Below are 21270 nucleotides of genomic sequence, written 5' to 3' on the forward strand. Positions count from 1 at the left end.
GTTCCATTACTTGACAGGTGGATGAGTCCAAGGCCGAGGCTCGTCACTGTAATAGGCTTACTCCTACAGCATTCATGCCACATGGTGTCTATCATATATCATGGATACAAACCACAAGCAACACCCCCCCACCATGTGGAGTAAGACACAAACACACAAATGCCTTCCAGCTACCCAGAATGCTCCACCACTAGAGCAAGATAATTGTAAAGGGAATACATTATTCAGTAGTGTCCACCCCGATGCAGCTACAAGAGGTTCAGTCCAATCAGGACAATGGCATGTATACCTAGAAAACACTTTTCTGACAGTGTACACCCTGGACTGGTGGCCAGCCAATCACAGGGCACATATAGACAAACAACCATTCACACTCACATTCATACCTATCTACAGTGGTGTCATTAGGCTTATCGTCAGATGAACAGAAGGAACCAATTACTGCCTTTATTGGGATTCTGATAAACCTGATGTGGCCTAATCAGTTGCACACTGAAAAGTTTCAACAACGCAACAATCAAAATGCTTTTTTTTTGTGCCCAAAATAAGAAAAAACGCCTTGCAGGTTTTACTTTGCTATGTATCTCTGGAGACATACCAAGCACTGCAGACTGCAACTTAAAGAGGATGGGAGTTGATCTCTGCTGGTACCTATGGATACTGCAGAGTCCACTGGACCTAAATAAATGGCATATAACAGTCTAACACTTTTATTAGTATTTCACTGGGCTATGTTTACATGCAGTCAAATAATCTTATCCTAGCTGGAATATTAGCAATAATCCTCTTGCGTGTGGCCATGTAAACACCAATAACTCTTTTGAAAAACCCGAATATTACCCCTGCGTTACTCCTTTTTGAACTTGAATATCGGGTAATATTCCATCATCAAGATGTTGTCCATGCGTCCATCGCTGTTTTGATCGGGATAATCCAATTGTTTACAATTACCATTTATACATATACAGTATATGCATGTAAGCAGGGGCGGCACAGCGACCTAGTGGTTAGCACGCAGACTTCACAGCTAGGAGACCAGGGTTCAATTCCACCCTCTGCAATCTCTGTGTGGAGTTTGCATGTTCTCCCCGTGCATGCATGGGTTTTCTCCGGGTACTCCGGTTTCCTCCCACATTCCAAAAACATGCTAGGTTAATTGGCGACTCCAAATTGTCCATAGGTATGAATGTGAGTGTGAATGGTTGTTTGTCTATATGTGCCCTGTGATTGGCTGGCCACCAGTCCAGGGTGTATAAAAATGAATGAATGAATGAATGCATGTAAACAGGTTTCAGAAACCGGAACATTGACCTTATTGCGTGCATGTAAACAAAGTGACTGTTCCTCATTGGACAAGATTGAGTCGATATCAGAAATAAGATGAGGAAACTTGCTAGACTTGTTCTGATAGCAATGAAAAGGACATCCTTTTGAAGGACTTGATCCGGCCAAGTTGTATCATGAGTTATTCAACATATTCTCAATGCCCCCAACAGCACTTAAACAGCACTATTCTCTGACGGAAGCGTCATATATTTTGCAAGGAAAGGCTCCGCATTAAGAGGATTATGCTTTAAAGTCAAAAGGAGCGCAATTTATTAAGCTTATTTGACTGGAATGGATAACACGTGCCCCCCCCCCCAAATATTGCCTTTGTCAAAAGACATTAGAAAGCTGCGGGACCCCCTGAAATGCCTACATTCCAGTATCAAGGCAAGACTTTGACCAACAGCCATCAAATACACTATTGTTATATTAGGCAGGGGCGTCACTAGGTTCTGAGTAAAGGGGGGGCTTAACCCCCTGGAGATGCACCCCCTAAAATAGGCCTAATGACGCCACTGTGCATAGGTATGAATGTGAGTGTGAATGGTTGTTTGTCTATATGTGCCCTGTGATTGGCTGGCGACCAGTCTAGTGTGTACCCCGCCTCTCGCCTGAAGACAGCTGGGGTAGGCTCCAGCACCCTTGTGAGGATAAGCGGTAAAAAAATGAATGAATGAATGGTCCGATCTGGTCCCATTACGTCATGTGACGTATATATATATTACAAATATACAAATATATGTTTTATATACATACTGTATCTGCTGTAACAGGTACATTCATGACAACATGCAATACTTGTGTTTTTTCTGTATTTTGAATATTTTTAACAATACTAGAACTTTTCTGTGTGCATTGATTGACATCTAGTGCTAATTCCGTCAACAACTACTACTACTACTCAACATAGTGAGAAATTATATGTACAATTATGTGTATGTGCATTTATAATCATTCATATATTTTTAATTGCACCACATGTACACAAATGCGTCTTCCTTCCATACACAAACCATGAAGTGGGTATGGGGGGGTTTGAGTGGGGGTTTGCAATCAGCAAATGTTGGCAGCTCTGGTAAAGTCAGCCTGAAGATGATGCTATAAGAAAACAGAGAAAGAAGTGAGTGGCTAAAGTGCTAATGGCAGAAATGTAACCAAGCACCCTGGCAGGACCTCGGAGTGACTACCAACCCCCCCACCCCGCCCCCATCTCATGTCCTCCCTCACCTTTTCTCCCTTCTCTCTCACACACACCACTGCTCTCCACTGTGAGAGCAGCAACAGCGCAGCATCCCTCTCTCTCTCCTTCTCTCTCGTCCTTCTCTCTCGTCCTTCTTCCAACGTTCCCTCCAGCTCCTCTGATTGTCATTCTGCCGCTGGAAGCAGCCTTAGAAGCATCACATCGGAGAAGAAAGAGTCCAATGAGGGTGCAACTTGGAGATTCCCCACAGAAGTCCACAGTCTTCCATGCTTTTTGATGGCTGACCTTTCCATTTTTCCGAAGCAACGCCGGATGGAAGAGTGTTAAAAGCTTTATTTGGCGTCACATGGAGACGCAGCAACCGAAGAGCTTCGCCGTCTCCCGCAGAACTTGAACACACAGACTTTCTCAGAAAAAGAGTCTGAGCTGTTTCCTTCGACCGCTTCTTTTTATCCTCCTCATCTTCTAACTGAAAGATCCAACATGCAGGTGTCCATCGCCTGCACTGACCACAACCTGAAGAGAAGCAATGGGGACCACAGCAAGCAGAACGCCACCAGCCCCAGCGTGGTCAACCAAGCCCGGGCCAAGTTCCGCACAGTGGCCATCATCGCACGCAGCTTTGGTTCCTTCACTCCACGCCACATCTCACTCAAAGAGTCCACGGGAAAACACACGGGCATGAAGTACAGGTGTGTGTATCTATGTGGTGCATTCTTCTGTTTGTCGTTTTTATTGGCTTTTTCTAAAACTCACACTTTGATCAATATCAGTAAAAGTTTGGAATAAGTGTTGCAAAATTGTAGAAAAAAACAGACATAAAACTTAATTTATTCATAAATGACATGACAAATAACATAAATTCATTGAGCAAGGTTAAAAAGCCATAGCATTTCAGTATGTGGAATCAAACTATGGAATGGATTGAGTAAGGAACTCAAACAATGCACAACGATGAGCCAATTCAAGAAACAATACAAGCAGTTGATGTTTGCTAAATACAAGGATGATGTGTTATATATATATATATATATCACAATATTGACGGTTACTATGGTACCCATTAATGGTTATGGTAATGGTTTTATTTCATTTGAACATGCATCAGATTACAATTGAGTGCATCCCATAATCAGTTCACAGTTCCACATGTCCGAAAGGAGTAGGAAGAAGCAAAGCTTATTAAATCCTACCCCTCCATCTGGTACTTTTACAATCAGTAACTGTTACATTTGTTCACTTCCTGCTTTCCTAATACAATTTTTAATGAATGTTTTATTTTGTATTTTTTTATTTAATTATTAAATTTAAATTATTATATTATTTTATTTATTTTTATTAATGAATTTATTTTTTATTTTTTAATTAATTTTTTTATTTTTTTATTTTTTGTCACGTACCAAAGTACGAGGTGATATGACCATCCAATGACATAATGGGTACCATAGTAAGTGTCAATATAGTGATATATATAGCACATCATGACTGGTTCAAGACTCTTGTTTGAGTTCCTTACTCATTATGTCACGATATGGTCATATCAACTCGTACTTTAGTATGTGTCAATAAATAAATAATACAAAAAATTTATATCGGAAAGCAGGAAGTGAACAAATGTAAGTACAGATTGTAAAAGTAGCAGATGGAGGGGTAGGATTTAATAAGCTTTGCTTCTTCCTACTCCTTTTGGACATGTGGAACTGTGAACTGATTATGTGATGCACTCAGTTGTAACCTGATGCACGTTCAAATGAAATTAAACCATCACCATTACCATAACCTTCCAGGACTTATGAATAAGTCTAGATTGATATCTGACAATTACCATAAGCCCGCCTCTTCTCTCTCTCTTTCCTTTCTACTCACCTCGCACCTTCTTTTTTGTCTTTACTCACCAACACTCAAATGTTCCAAGTGCCATGAATGGAATAGAGCTCATTTGCTTCTGCTTCTCTCCCACGCGCCCACAAAAAAAAAAAAAGTACCTCACCGACTTTCTCTCTGCCTTTTGCTGCTTTGATGAGACAGATCTGCAGTGTGGGCAAAGCGTCTGAATTCATTTTGACCTCTGCCAACTTGTGTGTTTGACTCGCTCGCTCGGTCTCAAGCCCAAGAATCCTGTGTAGAATTCTCTCCGAGCTCTGCAGAGTATACATGAATGCTTGCATCAAGTGTGGGTGTACAACAGAGTCCATGGTGACAGATTGCAGGTTGAAAGTGGTGCTATTATAAATGCTTTCACGCTCCGTGGTGGCCACCAATGCAAAAGTAATTTCCACAGAGAGGCAGTACATCATATGGACACAAGTACTGAAGTACCAGTTGGCGTTTACTGTGTATAAATCTCAGTTTCTTCCTTTGAGTCACTATTAGTGTAGTGGTTAACTCAGCTGTGATGGTCGGAATGTTTACTGCCAGTTCGGAATGGAAAAACTTTCTTTCATGAAAATGGTTATGTGTACTTTCATGATGTTGGTAAATGTAAATATTCATTTCAGAATACTACGGAAATGCAGGCCGTTTAAAGGACTGTTAATACACTCCTTTTTGAACTCTACTTCAATTACTCAGTGTGTGGACAATATGTAATCTAAGTGGGCTCCGGTGCAGCGGCACCAGTAATGAGAGCTGGGAAACAGGTGCCCAGTGTACTACGGACTGGTACCACACGGCCTTGTGTTGGCAGCGGCGACATACAATAACGGTGCGACAAAGAAAATGACTATTTGTCTGAGTCTTTTAAATACTTTCATATAAAGAACCGATCCGTGTTTTCACAGAGAAGTATGAAGTATTGCTTCGTGAGGCGCAGTATAAATACGAGTGATGGATGGGTGGGTGAGTGTAACTGATAAAATGACATGACACTTCCTGACAGGATTTGACTACAGGGCGCATTGACGAATCAGCCTTGACAGCAAACATGACTGACGTGTGTTCTGATAGAACCATTGTCTGAGTGGTCACTGCTCTCTCCTTTTGTAATGTGAAACAAAAACCCGAACCATGTGGTTGGGTCAGTAATCTTAGAATATTTTAATTGAGTTTCCATTCAAGCCTTATTAGCGCACCATTGCATAAAGCGGTGCCTTGGTTAGTGTCATTAATTCGTTCCCGGATGTCCGACTTAAACCAAAATGGACTCTAACCAAGGCAAGTTTTCTCATAGAAAATAATGTAAATTCTATGAATCTGTTCCAGACACCCCAAAATGTTAAAACATACACATTTTATTGACAATTTTATATATTTTATATATAATTTGATATATTTATATAATTATATTTATAGTTCTATATGCAGAAAATGATGCAAAAAATAATTACAAATGACAAAAAGAATGGACAACTGAAAAGTTAACAAGTTAACCTTTTCATAGTTTTGCAAACTGTTCATTCATTTTCTACCGCTTTTGACAGCAAACATGCAACTAAATATGTTAAAGATAAAGTGGCGCCTTGGTTAGTGTCATTAATCCGTTCCTGGATGTCCGACTTAAACCAAAATGGACTCCAACCAAGGCAAGTTTTCTCATAGAAAATAATGCAAATCCTATTAATCTGTTCCAGACACCCAAAAATGTCAAAACATACACATTTTATTGACATTTTTAGATATTTTATATATAATTTTATTTATACTATTTTATTTATAGGTCTATATGCAGAAAATGATGCAAAAATAATTACAAATGACAAAAGAATGGACAACTGAAAAGTTAACATAACCTTTTCCTAGTTTTGCAAACTGTTACTGCACAAAATATCATCTTATTGAGTGGAAGCTGGCTGGGTGAGTTAGTTAGTTAGTTAGTTAGTTAGTTTAGCAGAGCATGCTAATGCGGCTGCGTGTATGCGACTCGGACTGTACGACTTTGTTTTGCACCATTGCAACTAAATATGTTAAAGACACAGCGGTGCCTTGGTTAGCGTCATTAATCCGTTCCTGGATGTCCGACTTAAACCAAAATGGACTCTAACCAAGGCAAGTTTTCCCAAATTAATCTCTTCCAGACACCCAAAAATGTTAAATACACATTTTATTGGCAATTTTATATATAATTTTGTATATTTATATAATTATATTTATAGTTCTATATGCAGAAAATGATGCAAAAATAATTACAAATGATAAAAATGATGAAAAGTTAACATAACCTTTTCCTAGTTTTGCAAACTGTCATCTTATTGAGTGGAAGCTGGCTAGGTGAGTTAGTTAGGTAGTTAGGTAGTTAGTTTAGCAGAGCATGCTAATGCGTTTGCGTGTATGCAACTCGGGCTGTACGAGTTTGTTTACACCATGTTGTTTACCATCCATTCATATTCTATACTACTACTACTATACTACTCTATACTACGAGCATTACAGTTTATATTGAAGGTGAAGTTTTGCGAATTTTGTGATGCCCCCTGGCGGCCATGGCGCCATGACCATTTTCCTATATTACCTAATGGATCAGCTGGCTCTGGTTTAGGAAGACTTCACTATCATTGCTTTTCTTATAGGCGCAATAAAAAATCCACTTGTTCACTATAATGTTTCCTTGGCAGCTCGGAATGGAGGGAGAAGGGACACAGGAAGTCAGCAGGGACCAAGTAACACACAGCAAGACAGGAAGTTACTAAAAAAAAAGCACAATACGGAATATGAGATACATAAATTTCTACACATTTCCCATAATCTTTTCTTTGACCATAATCTAAAATCATGCCTGGGTCATTTAGTTCAAAGGTCACCAGTCTTCCCTTGTATGATCTCTAATTCTAAGTTAATTACTGGTCTACCAGTCACTACTGTCAGCACCAGTGATTAGATGGTCAGTTAGTCTCAGTCATTGCATGGTTTACCCTCAGAATCTCTACACAATAGTGCGTAATTCCCTGCAACTAAATGTTGTTTTTGTTTTGTTTTGTATAGATATAATTAAGATTTGACCAAAAGTGGACGCTACAATACAAATAACCACCAAAGAAGTCACCTCGCTTAGTTTCCTCTACAGGCCTTTAAAGCACAGTGCTTCTCGGCATGAACAAGGAATATTGGCTTGTCTGAAAAAGAGGCTAAGAGCTTCTCACGTAATCCTTGCCCTCATAGAAACCCAACCGCCAGTTAACCTCATTAAATTGTTGACATTTCTACATCTGCGACTTGCGGCTCGAATGACATCTATTTGCTTGTTTTTATAGCGTTGCTCTTTGGTTTTGATGGGCTTTTATATGTGCTTTTTCTTTTGTCCAAACACGCTCTTTTGCAATTTCAATGCTATTTTCTAAATAATACATTGCATGCTGCTACCAAAAGCCTGTTAGAAGAGGCAGTCAGCTGACAAAAATCCTCAAGATGTAAGTGCCCCTTTCCTCTCAGGTCAGTGAGTAAATAGCATCTAGATGCTATTTTACAAGGTGAGCTACAATTTTATTTACAGGAAATTGCACGATTCATCCTATGAGAATACTGCGGTTGCTAGTTTTGTATTCCCAAGAGGAAAAAAGTTTTATGTAGTATTATTGTCAAAAAAAAACACGATATTTGTTTGTTTATATGCAGTGCATATTGTTATTTCTTCACATAGGAGCATTTAAACATATTGATGTTCGAGCTGGGCCGCACGGCGGTTGAGTGGTTAGCGTGTAGACCTCACATCTGAGTTCAATTCCACCCTCTGTGTGGAGTTTGCATGTTTTTTTCTCCGGGTACTCCGGTTTCCTCCCACATTCCAAAAACATGCTAGGTTAATTGGCGACTCCAAATTGTCCATAGGTATGAATGTGAGTGTGAATGGTTGTTTGTCTATATGTGCCCTGTGATTGGCTGGCCACCAGTCCAGGGTGTACCCTGCCTCTTGCCCGAAGACAGGCTGGGATAGGCTCCAGAAACCCCTGCGACCCTTGTGAGGATAAGCGGTAGAAAATGAATGAATGAATGAATGTTTGAGCTGCATGACACTAGTCAATATTGCACTACAAAATGATCAGTATTGATCATCAATAGGGCTTTTTTTTAAATATAAAACACTGTTTTTTTATCATGCTACATTATGATGATCTTCTGCATACAGTACATGGAAGGTCTCCACTTCTACTTTTAGTTTCAAACAATATAAAAGAGGTAAAAATGATCACGAGGGTGAAATAATCCCGTTATGCCTGCTGGTCATGCTTCAAATTACCACATAAACAACTAAACAACGCTCTCTTCTTGTTGCCATGGAAATCATGTCCTTGGCTCATCATTCAAGTCAGGCCACATGTGCATGCTAACTAAAAAATAAATCTGCGTTTTTGCTAAGCAAAATATGTGTGACACGGTTAATGAGAGTGATTAATAATTTATTTATAAATAATTGCAGATTCACACTAAATCGATGAACCGGGTTGTGTCAAAACATAATATGATGTCAAACTGTGAATTAATATATGAATGGCATGTAAATGAAACATCACAAAGCAGGATAAAAGCAAGCGTAGGGAAAACCCTGCAGAAAAAGGCCGAAAAAAATATCTACAAATTATTTTATTCATTCAAACCTTATCATATTAAACCTGAGGTATCCAAATGGCGTGTACATTGCGTACATTTTTAGTTTAGCTTCCAATATGGCAGGCGTTATGTTGCGTTATTAATGCATTGCACGAGTACGACTGTGTTCTTAGTGTATTCTTTTTTATCACAAAACATCCTTGTTAGCCACTTGCTAACACATGGAAACCGGAATCATCAGCGGGTGACTATATTTATTTGCTAACTTTGCTAACTGTTATCTGCTGTTAGCTCTTTGCTAACAGAGGTATCCAAATGGCGCGTACATTACGTACATTACGTACATTTTTAGTTTAGCTTCCAATATGGCAGGCGTCATGTTGCGTTATCACTGCACTGTGCGAGTACGACTTAGTGTATTTTTATCACAAAACATCCTTGTTAGCCACTTGCTAACACATGGAAACCGGAATCATCAGCGGGTGACTATATTTATTTGCTAACTTTGCTAACTGTTAGCTGCTAACTGTTAGCTCTTTGCTAACTGTTAGCTCTTTGCTAACTGTTAGCTTTTTGCTAACAGAGGTATCCAAATGGTGTGTACATTGCGTACATTTTTAGTTTAGCTTCCAATATGGCAGGCGTCATGTTGCGTTATTAATGCACTGCGCGAGTACGAGTGTGTTCTTAGTGTATTTTTTTTTTATCACAAAACATCTTTGTTAGCCACTTGCTAACACACGGAAACCGGAAACATCAGCGGCTATATTTCTATATTTCTTCGCTACTTTTGCTAACTGTTAGCTGCTATCTGTTAGCTCTTTGCTAACTGTTATATGTTTGCTGTTTGCTAACTGTTAACTGTTCCACAAGTCTAAAAATGATAACCCGATGCCCATTTTTATTGTGCGTATGCACAAAATAATTCCAAACAAAAAAGTATACGTTAACATTCAGGGTTATTTTTTACCTTCATTGTAGACGTGATTGTGACAAAGTCTGGCAGTAAGATCAACACGGACACCAGTTATTTCGTAAATTCATGAATGTCTCTCAACTTTGCTCCATTTTGGATTATTTTGCAGCCGTTATTAAAAGAAAAGCAGAGATATTAGGTGAGAACAATTGTTTTTTGCATCTATATATCTTACACTATATCTATATTAATGACACTGGGTATTCATGGCCAAGGTTCCACTGTATTGACTATATACTGTATACATATCTTCAGTTCTGATGCAATTTTATGACGTCTAGCGTGACGGTGGTTCAACATCTGAGTTCTGACTTCATAATTAATTAATTAGAATGTACAGGTTCCATTACGTGGTATAATAAACAACATTTGTCATATGATCTCTACTGATTTGATTTGTGGTGCCTTGGTTAGTGTCATTAATCCGTTCCCGGATGTCCGACCTAAACCAAAGTGGACTCTAACCAAAGCAAGTTTTCTCATAGAAAATAATGTAAATCCTTAATTAATCTGTTCCAGACACCCAAAAATGTTAAAACATACACATTTTATTGACAATTTTATATTTATAGTTCTATATGCAGAAAATTATGCAAAAATAATTATAAATGACAAAAGAATGGACAACTGAAAAGTTAACATAACCTTTTCCTAGTTTTGCAAACTGTCATCTTATTGAGTGGAAGCTGGCTGGGTGAGTTAGTTAGTTAGTTAGTTAGTTAGTTAGTTAGTTAGTTAGTTAGTTAGTTAGTTTAGCAGAGCATGCTAATGCGGCTGTACGAGTTTGTTTACGCCAAGTTGTTTACCATCCATTTTCAACTGATTTGATCCTAATATGGACGTTGAAACTCCCATACCCGTGTTAGCTTTAAGTAATTACATTGGCTTTAAACTGCCGTCTTCATATCATCCTCTTTTTGGGCACTTTATTTAATTAAAAGCAAAGTAACTTGTCAGAATGTTCTGCAGTGTAGTAGGAGGGAGATGTCAAGGGGAGGTGAGAGCCGAAAAACAGAGGCAGGATGATGTCACAGTTTTTTTACTGCAGGTACCTCCATCTGTAGGGTGGATGGAGAAATATTGTGATCTTGTAATTACCCGTCCTAGGAAGACATTTGGTTATCATTCATATCAAGAATGAATTTGCATTTCTGAACAAGAACATCTGTAGTGTAGTAATGATGGACTACAAGCTTGTCTTGTCACATCCATTGTTTTCTATGCACCGATAACTGTTTACCACAGTATGTCAACTTGTTTCGTGTTTCATGATCAACGTGGAAGAAGAAGGTGCAGAAAGAGAGACATCAAAGATCCCAACATACTGAGGTGTTTTTGCCGTATTTTTGATTTAACATGACACGACTCTTTGATCTTTGGCACGTTGTAACTCAAATATTATAATCCTGAAGGATGATGACAATGTTCATGCCAACGTTGCGTCTATTTCCATTTACCTGCTCCTCCTCATTATTTTGCAGATTTGTCATTTCCACTGAGGTGTTGCGAAATGATTCAAAGACATGCAAATTAGATACCAACATTCATTCATTCACTTTCTACCGCTTATCCTCACAAGGGTACGGGGGTGCTGGAGCCTATCCCTGCTGTCTTTGGGCGAGAGAGGAGGGGTACACCCTGAACTGGTCGCCAGCCAATCACAGGGCACATATAGACAAACAACCATTCACACTCACATTCATACCTATGGACAATTTGGAGTTGCTAATTGACCTAGCATGTTTTTGGAATGTGGGAGGAAACTGGAGTACCATGCAAACTCCACACAGAGATTGAACTCGGGTCTCCTAGCGGTGAGGTCTGCGCGCTAACCACTCGTTCACCGTACAGCCGAGATACCAACATTCATTCATTTTCCACCGCTTTTCCTCATGAGGGTCACGGGGGGTGCTGGAGCCTATCCCAGCTGTCTTTGGTCGAGAGGCGGGGTACACCGGAGTTCAATTCCAATCTCAGCCATCTCTGTGTGGAGTTTGCATGTTCTCCCCATGCATGCGTGTTTTTGTTTTTCCGGGTACTCCGGTTTCCTCCCACATTCCAAAAACATGCTAGGTTAATTAGCGACTCCAAATTGTCCATAGGTATGAATGTGAGTGTGAATGGTTGTTTGTCTATATGTGCCCTGTGATTGGCTGGCGACCAGTCCAGGGTGTACCCCGCCTCTTGCCCCAAGACAGCTGGGATAGGCTCCAGCACCCCCGCGACCCTCGTGAGAATAAGCGGCAGAAAATGAATGAATGAGTGGTTAGCGTGCAGGCCTTGCAACTAGGAGACCGGAGTTCAAGTCCACCCTCGGCCATATCTGTGTGGAGTTTGCATGTTCTCCCCGTGCATGCGTGGGTTATTTCTCCGGGTACTCCGGTTTCCTCCCACATTCCAAAAACATGCTAGGTTAATTGGCGACTCCAAATTGTCCATAGGTATGAATGTGAGTGTGAATGGTTGTTTGTCTATATGTGCCCTGTGATTGGCTGGCGACCAGTCCAGGGTGTACCCTGCCTCTCGCTTGAAGACAGCTGGGATAGGCTCCAGCACCCCCTCGGGACATGTGCCTTGTGTGAACCCATTAATGACTGAATGGGAATAAACCAGTTTACTTATTTCATGTTCGTTCTACATGCTGGAACTCCCTCGTGTCTTTTGGATGTTTACATAGGAAATGTTTGATTTGGACCTCGAAATCAAATCACCGGTCTCACTTCACTGCAGTGAAGTTGTAGATTATTTTCCCTCCCACCCACACAACCCTACTCTCTCGCTAAGATACATAGAAATTGCAAACTTGTCCTTGTGAGGAATTATAAATGGCTTTCTTATGACTAGTAATAAAGTGATGCCACTTAATGGCATCTTTGATGGTTCTTTGCAGCCAAAACACTAAATTTGGGGAAACCCCCCCCCACCAGAAAAGCAACAACATACCTTTTAAAATGTACATATTTCCCAGGCTACATTACAGGAAAAAAAAAAAAACACTGCGGGTGTTTGTATCCATATGAAGGCCGTGTAATTGACTTTCTGTCTCCATGGAGATGCGAATGACAGGAAAAGCTGCAAGCGAGAGGCTCTCTGTTGATGTGTGGGTTTTTCTCGAATGTATGTTTGTGTGTCTTAGTGGAGGTTTTTGCGGTGGTGTTTTCATACAGTACACTGTGGATTTGAGGTTGAGTGTACAAATATGGTGCTGAAATAATACACTTGGTGTGAATGTGTGTTATTATTGTGTTTGGTTTGACTGCTGAGGTGATTATGTCATCTGTTAAAAGCTATCACACACACACACACACACACATCTTGGTGAGACTCAGTGTTGAGATGAATTAAAAGGAAATTGAAAAGTGTGTGTGCGGCATTAAAGACAAGTGAGTGAAACAAGATGAGAGGAAGTGATTGAGTGCTATGATGAGATATATGGACGTCTATTCAATCACACGGTGTGCCAGGGACTCCCTCAGCTAATTGTCAAATAGCACCAAGATGGATTTGCTCTCCTTCCTCTCCGCTTTCATCCATTCCATCCAGTTACGCGTCAGCACGGCGGCACCAAAGTAAATCTTCCTGAGCAGAGTTTTGACCTCGGTACTCATTTTTATGCATTGCTTTCGACAGAAATGGCTCTTTGAACCCAGTAAATTTAGCTGACCTTGCTGTGTAGAGGTTACACATCTGAAGACCATGAAAGTAACATTAAGATCATGAAGTAAACGCTGCATGAGTGCTGCCAGCACCGTGGAGCTGTAGTTTATTGAGGGGGAAACATTCCAACATGTACTGTTGGAATTTCTGAAGCACAACACAATTCCCTCACTGCATAATGATCTCAAACATACCTCCACAATGACTTGTGCAGCATCTTATAATCAATTTTAGTAATAAAATTAATCAATTATTTCATTGCATGCACTTTGTTCTGTCTGAACCTGCCAAAAAAAGAACAACAATTAATAAATTGCCTTTGTTAAAAGGGACCTATGATGCTTTTTCCACTTTTCCGACCCATAAATATCGTTAGAATGTTGTATTCTCATGTTAAACGGTGCCAAAGTTTCAAATAATGAGGTTTACGCATTTGGAAGTAAACCCTGAAAAAGGTTTGGGATGGTTTAAAACGCTCGGTTTCAAAAGGTGTGGTAAATTTTAGTAATAAAATTAATCAATTAATTCATCACATGCGCTTTGTTCTGCCTGAACCTGCCAAAAAAAAGAACAACAATGAATAAATTGCCTTTGTTAAAAGGGACCTATGATGCTTTTTCCACTTTTTGGAAGTAAACCCTGAAAAAAGTTTGGGATGGTTTAAAACGCTCGGTTTCAAAAGGTGTGGTAAAAGTGCCTCCTTTGTGATGTCACATAGGGGCGGACTTCCTTATATGGGCATGGCTATAAGCCAGATAAGCTCTCTGCCTTCCCCTAAGCTCTGCTTCCTCACAGGAATACATCAAAACAGACCGTTTTCGCAGGAACTACAAAATTTAAAGAAATACAGATGAATAGGTGCAGATTCTGGAAGAACTCTAAAGCTTTATGTGCTGGTTATTGTGTGTAGCTGCTCTATAGGAGTCCACAAAATGTTCCCTTTAAGAGTGCATCACAGAGGTCTATGGTTTAACATCACTTTTTCATCTTTTTTCTATCTTCTTGTATAATTGTCTCTTTTCCTGTGAAGAAACATGTGATCTGATCCGCATACAGCTGCATGACAACACACTCTCACACGTTGCTAATTGTAGCTTTATTGAACGACCCCCTTCCAATCTCCAGCCTCCTCTCCGTGGTTGGTCTGTACTCTAATTATCCCTCCTTCCTTGCTTCCATCTTTTCCCCATGCCTTCATGTTCCGTCCCTGAAGAAAGAGAACATATGCGTGTTGATGAATATCAACTTTTCTGATAAAAGGTCTAGAAGAACAAAAGACCGGCCTAAATGAGGTTTATTCATTATTATTATTTTTTTTTATGAGAAAAGGCATTCATTAACTGGCCAGTGTTATTCATGTGCTTGCATGGCCTGCAAACACTTTTTATCTGAGACCTTATTAATCACTCCCACTTCTTGACAAGCTCATAAAGACAGTAGATCAACACCCGGAAAGCACATAGAACAGGGGTCTTTCATTAAATATTAAGAACAAAAAAAACTGACCTTTTGAGAATAAAGTTGTAATATTACATGTTATGTAAAATGATGACATTTCCTTTCAGGAAGGAAGAAAATAAAAAAATATATATTTATAACATGGCAGCAAAACAGAGCAGTTGAGCACAAACAGATTAGCGTGATTAGCCCTTCTCACTTCCGCTTTCCTTACCCCACCCCCTCCACGGGCCAAAGGTCACAAAAATATATATAATATATATATATATATATATATATATATATATATATATATATATATATATATATATATATATATATATATATGTATATGTATATATGTATAGAAAATGTATAGAAAAGTAAGACCGGTTGAAAAATTGCAGGAATTTTTAAAATATTTTTTTATGTACTTATATATATACTACATATATATTTTATATTTTTTATATACATATATTTTTTTTTATTTTGCAGTGTTGGATGTTTATGATTTTCTAAGTAGAGCTTTATTTTTCTGTTATTATTTTGTATTATTATTCTCTTATTTTTATTTTTACTCGACCTATATATATATAAAAAAAACAAAAAAAACATATATATATATGCTTGAGGGCAGCACGGCGGTCGAGTGGTTAGCGCGCAGACCTCACAGCTCGGAGACCAGGGTTCAATTCCACCCTCGGCCATCTCTGTGTGGAGTTTGCATGTTCTCCCCGTGCATGCGTGGGTTCTTTTTCCGGGTACTCCGGTTTCCTCCCACATTCCAAAAACATGCTAGGTTAATTGGCGACTCCAAATTGTCCATAGGTATGAATGTGAGTGTGAATGGTTGTTTGTCTATATGTGCCCTGTGATTGGCTGGCGACCAATCCAGGGTGTACCCCGCCTCTCGCCCAAAGACCCATATGAGGAAAAAGCAGTAGAAAATGAATGAATGAATATATATGCTTGTCTTAAGTATTTTAAACACAACAGCGCCAGATGTTTCTTGGAACGCTAACCGATATATGGACTAAAAAAAGGTTGAGTCCCACTAATCTGGAGAACCGCAGTGGTTGTATCTTCTAATATAGCTGCTGCAGTGAGTTCTGGCTGAGTGAGCAGGAAAGCAACGTTGTGAATAATGCAGAGTGAAGTGATGAAGCTTAGCGTGGTCAGAGTCTATATGAACTCATTAGGTGCTCACATCCAAGTGCATGCAGGCTTGCTTATTTCTCTAAGAATGTTGGAAGCAAGTCCTTGTTGATTGGTTCTGATGGTGGTGGATTTTCAAAGGGTTACTCGTTGGATTCCTATTTGAAGCTATAGTAGAAGTGATTCCAGTCTTCTGTGAAGACTATACAAGTGAGGTCATGTGTAAGGTCACAGGTCACGGAGGTGTTGGACTAGAGAACCTTGATTTATGCCGTTGTCGAGCTTGCTTCGTGAACTTGAACTGGAACAGAAAAGGTCCGTAAAGGTATACAATGAAATAGAAAAGGTCAAAATGTCAAATGTTGATTTAACACTTCCTTTTAAAAGGTAACATTTTTCTACACTATAGTTTTATCCCTGAAGGGTCTTTAGTTGTTATTGGAAACACATTAAATGTCAAATGCTTGCTGTGTTGTATTAAAAATCACAATATTCTAGTATGGACTATTCAAATACATAAAGTGGCCTGCTTCATATGCAATTCAAATTATATTATATATTCCAATAATGAGGCCAAAGTCTCTTTGTGGGAGAAATATAGTTGATGAAAGCTGATGGGGTGTTTACTTTTGCATATGATTCTGACGCATATAGAAACTTGACCTAGTTGATAGGGGAGGGGCAATTATTTCAATCAGACATATTTTTAGTTTTTTGAGTTTTGTAAACAATATCGGAGTATGTGTATGTCTTTGTTTACACTATGCCTTCTGTATTTGTCCTGATACCAGGAAGTTTTGTGTGTGTGTGTGTATGTGTGTGCAATTGTGCAGTCTATAAAGTATATAAAGCAGCCATTAAGTGAAAATCCATCCAGCGTTTCTACTCCGTGGGATTTATTGATTATGCCCCCCCCCACACACCCCCCACCACACACACCCATCATCCAAACTGATGGCCACAAAATCTGCTGGCTCTGACTTTTCTCTGCATCCCATAAGGAAATGTACATCAATGATCATATGACAGAATGCATGTGTCTGCACTGTTTGTAGCATGTGGGGTATAATAAAAATAAAAATAAAAATAAAAATAAAAATAAAAATAAAAATAAAAATAAAAATAAAAATAAAAATAAAAATAAAAATAAAAATAAAAATAAAAATAAAAATAAAAATAAAAATAATTTTAAAAATAAAATTAAAATTAAAACAACCCTGATGCCAACTGAAACATTCTTTTACACAGTAAACACATGTTTCAAAATTTACTCAGCTAATTCACAATATGCACAGCTTGTACTACAAAAGAAGCTTCTGTAATGTAGTGTATCAGTCAAGACCTTATTGATAAAAGAAATGCTTATTGGGTTTAAATAATTGATCAGAAGCCTGGTGCCGTTGTTAAAAAAAAAAAAAGTCCTGGGCTCAGCATTGTTTCCTCATCTACTGTACATGCGGTATTAATTAAATCACTTGAATGGTAGCTGATGTCAGGTGGTTTAAATATATCCGTGTCAGCTGTTTTTTTTTTTTTTACCGTTCATTGACTTTAATGCAATGCAGGAGACTATTATACATACAATACAATGTTACCTTCACAATGGATTGTTTTCATTCAATATAAATTCCTTAGTTTTTGTCACTATCCTAAGCTGTAATTGTTGTTTTTTTCTGTGTGTGAATGAGAGGGACCCAAGTGGAAGAGTTAGGATACAAGGAGAAGAGATACAGAAGTACTTGGGGTCAACAGTTCAGAACAATGTAGATTGTGAAAAGGAGGTGAAGAAGCGTGTGCAGGCAGGATGGAACGGATGGAGAAAAGTGTCAGGCGTGATGTGTGATAGAAGAGTTTCAGTTAAAATGAAAGGAAAGGTAAATATACGAAATTATGGTGAGACCAGCGATGTTGCGGAAGCAGAAATGGAGGTAGCAGAGACGAGGATGCTGAGATTCTCATTGGGAGTGACCAGGATGGATAGGATCAGGAACGAGTACATCAGAGGGACATTAAATGTTCGAGACCTTGGAGATAAAGTCAGAGAGGCCAGACTGAGATGGTTGGGACGATGGTTGTCCAGAAGAGAGATGCTGAGTTTAGAGCTGCCATGTTGGAGGCATTGAGGAAGACCAAAGAGTGAAGGAGGACATGAGGGTAGTTGGTGTGACAGGGTTGCATGGAAGCGATTGATTTGCTGTGGCGACCCCTGAAGGGAAAAACCAAAAGAGAAAGATGAAGGTATGCAGATCCTGCAAATGACCATACTAAACTATGATATGGCGGCTATGGTTTGTAATATTCAAAAATAAAACTCCAGGAGAGATAAGCTGCTTTTTAACTTAATTGGGCCTGACATGTGAAGTAATGTTACCTGATGTCTCGACATCCAGCAGATTGTCTGAGCAGATGTTGACATGGAAGTGCAATTACAAATTTGCATTGATGGCGGTGGTGGGGTGGGGGGGTAGGGAAAGGGTATTAGTAAGAAAGCAACCGACATATAATGATAATCTCTCTGAATCAGTAACAACATCTCATTATAGCCACATGTTCAAATATAAACAAAATCAGTTGCTAACCTAAACCTAGGAATTGTAATAGGGCCACAAATATAACAAACAAAACAAGCAAAATTATTATTTTATTACACTTTCTTTTAAAAAATATTTTAAAAGTTACCATATTGAAGGAAATTAACAAATCAAAATAAACAAATAAAATTTAAACAAACTCACGTGAATAGCAAAAAGAAAACTAGCTTGTCAGTCCATTGTAAATCGCAGGAGGTCATTATATGTAACAGTATAACAACATAACAGTAAACACAACACTAAATTCATCACACAGCAACTTAACACTCCAAGTATACCCTAGAAATAGACAAACATGCACCAATAGGAATTGGAATAGGGCCACAAATAGAACAAACAAAACAAGCCTGCAACGCCGCTTTGGGAGTTCCACCCAAACAAATTATTATTATTATCTAACACATTATTACTGGCACCTAGGTTTGTTGCACCAGTGATACAAAATTATATTTTATTACACTTTCTTTTAAAAAATATTTAAAAAGTTACCATATTGAAATAAATTAACAAATCAAAATAAGCAAATAAAATTCAAACAACTAGTTTGTTAATCCATTGGAAATCACAGGAGGTCATTATATGACAACATAACAGTCAACAACACTAAATTCATCACACAGCAACCTAACACCCCAAGTATACCCTAGAAATAGACATATAATGATCATCTCTCTGAATCAGTAACAACATCTCATTATAGCCACATGTTCAAATATAAACAAAATCAGTTGCTAACCTAAACCTAAACACCTCCTTGTTTTTTGGTCAAAAACCGGAAAAAGTTGCCAGGACTGACCGATGTCAATGAGCGTTGACAAATCACCGATGTTGCATGTCATGATTGAAATAACTTTATTTCGTTTGCACCTCATTTGCAACCATCCTCGTTCATCTGTCCTCAATGCTTAAACCCCCAACATGGAAATCAATGTCATGTCAATGTAAATATGGGGGATTTAAAATGCCTTTCAGTGAGCCCCGGTTAGCTGTTACCAGGGTGTGATGTATACCTGCTGGATTATAATATACACTATGCGACGGGGCTTTGAAAATCCCGGTCGCGATTGGCAATTTATGTAGTATTACTAGTGTGTTGTATTGATCCGGTTTGACTTGAATAACTTACCGTAAAGCTGTTGTGAATATTTGTTGCAGTAGTTGGAATAACTCTGCAGTAACACATGAGTGACAAACGTCTCACCCCCCCAATGGAGCTTATCTGACATATACATAGAGGATCAAGGACGTTGCAAATAGAGAACTGAGATTCACAGACACAAGAAGTCAAGATAAAATGATACTCTTTAGTACTACTTTTCTAGGATACTATTAGAACTGGGAGCGATATCAAGGAAAAAATGATCACAGCCGCTTTTAGGAATGTCAAGGAATGTTAAGGTACGTGCATTAAAATGTTCTTTGAATTTGACAAGAGGCAGTCTGGCAGGAAGATTGCTAAAACACAAGGGCATTGCTGTTTTTATCTCCTTCTGTGATATTGCAGCACATCATCACAGTAATACAACGATCGTCCACAGATTTTCCATCAAGTTTGACACGACTCAAATTTCCATCCGCCGCACTGACTATTGAGTGGAATTTAACTTATATAAACAGACGTGACAGGCAGAAAGGACATTGTACATGATGGATATTATTCTGCTTCAATATAAATGCAGCTTCAGCAGAAAATTAATGGAAGATTTTTTTTTTTATGTGGCAGGGAGCTAAACAGTAATCACATGCTGTTGGATCCTTCTTCATCTTGGCTGGTCGAAATGTCTTCTTGTTCTTTCCTTTAAGACAAGTTTCCATAATGTTTGGACTTTAGGTCGCCTGACAAAAAGCCAGTCTGATGGACTGTGAGATGGACTGATACCTGAAATGTTGGATTGTCCCTTAAAAAGTCTACATCAGGGGTCTCAAACTCAATTTACTTGGGGGCCACTGGAGCTCGGGTCTGGGTGAGACTGGGCCACATCAGGTTTTCCAAAAAAAAAACCAACAAAAAAAACGCATTTATTAAAAACAAAAAAATGTAAAAAACTTCACTTTGGTTCCGATTTTCTGCAATAAAAGCTTTGATAAAACATTCCACTGTTCTCAAATATCTTAATTTTTATTTTTCTGCACAAAATAAGATGAAAAATAAATAAATCAACAATAAATCATTAATAAATATAATAATAATAATAATAATAAAACGGCAAATAATAAAAACTTAAGAAACCACATATAGTTGGTGGGTAGACAAATTATTTTTTTCAGATTAAAATTAACAAAGCATTATTAGAAACCTGTAGACATGACAAAACACGACTATAGTCACATTTATACTCTTTTTATTTACAACATATTGCGCAACTGCAGGGTCTTGAGACACATGCTAACTCGCAAACTAGAGAGCTAGCGACCTAAACGGTAGCCTTCAAGTTATTTCCTTT

General features: G+C 38.6%; 1 protein-coding gene across 2 annotated transcripts in view; it reads left to right on the forward strand.

Moving 5' to 3' along the window:
* kcnab1a (potassium voltage-gated channel subfamily A regulatory beta subunit 1a) overlaps nucleotides 1-21270 on the forward strand; it is a 66350-nt gene that overhangs the window by 14216 nt on the left and 30864 nt on the right. Inside the window, exon 1 of one of the 2 annotated variants that reach the window (XM_058079720.2) lies at nucleotides 2689-3219. The exons of the other annotated variant lie outside the window; for it this stretch is intronic. Coding sequence (XP_057935703.1) covers nucleotides 3011-3219 — 209 coding nt within the window. The 5' untranslated portion in view covers nucleotides 2689-3010. Of the gene's footprint in view, nucleotides 1-2688; nucleotides 3220-21270 lie in introns of those variants that run through there. 2 annotated transcript variants of the gene reach the window in all.

The sequence above is a fragment of the Doryrhamphus excisus genome, linkage group LG8 (genome assembly GCF_037039965.1).
Source record: "Doryrhamphus excisus strain RoL-2023G ecotype Guam linkage group LG8, RoL_Dexc_Guam_v1.1, whole genome shotgun sequence".
Taxonomy (NCBI): domain Eukaryota; kingdom Metazoa; phylum Chordata; class Actinopteri; order Syngnathiformes; family Syngnathidae; genus Doryrhamphus; species Doryrhamphus excisus.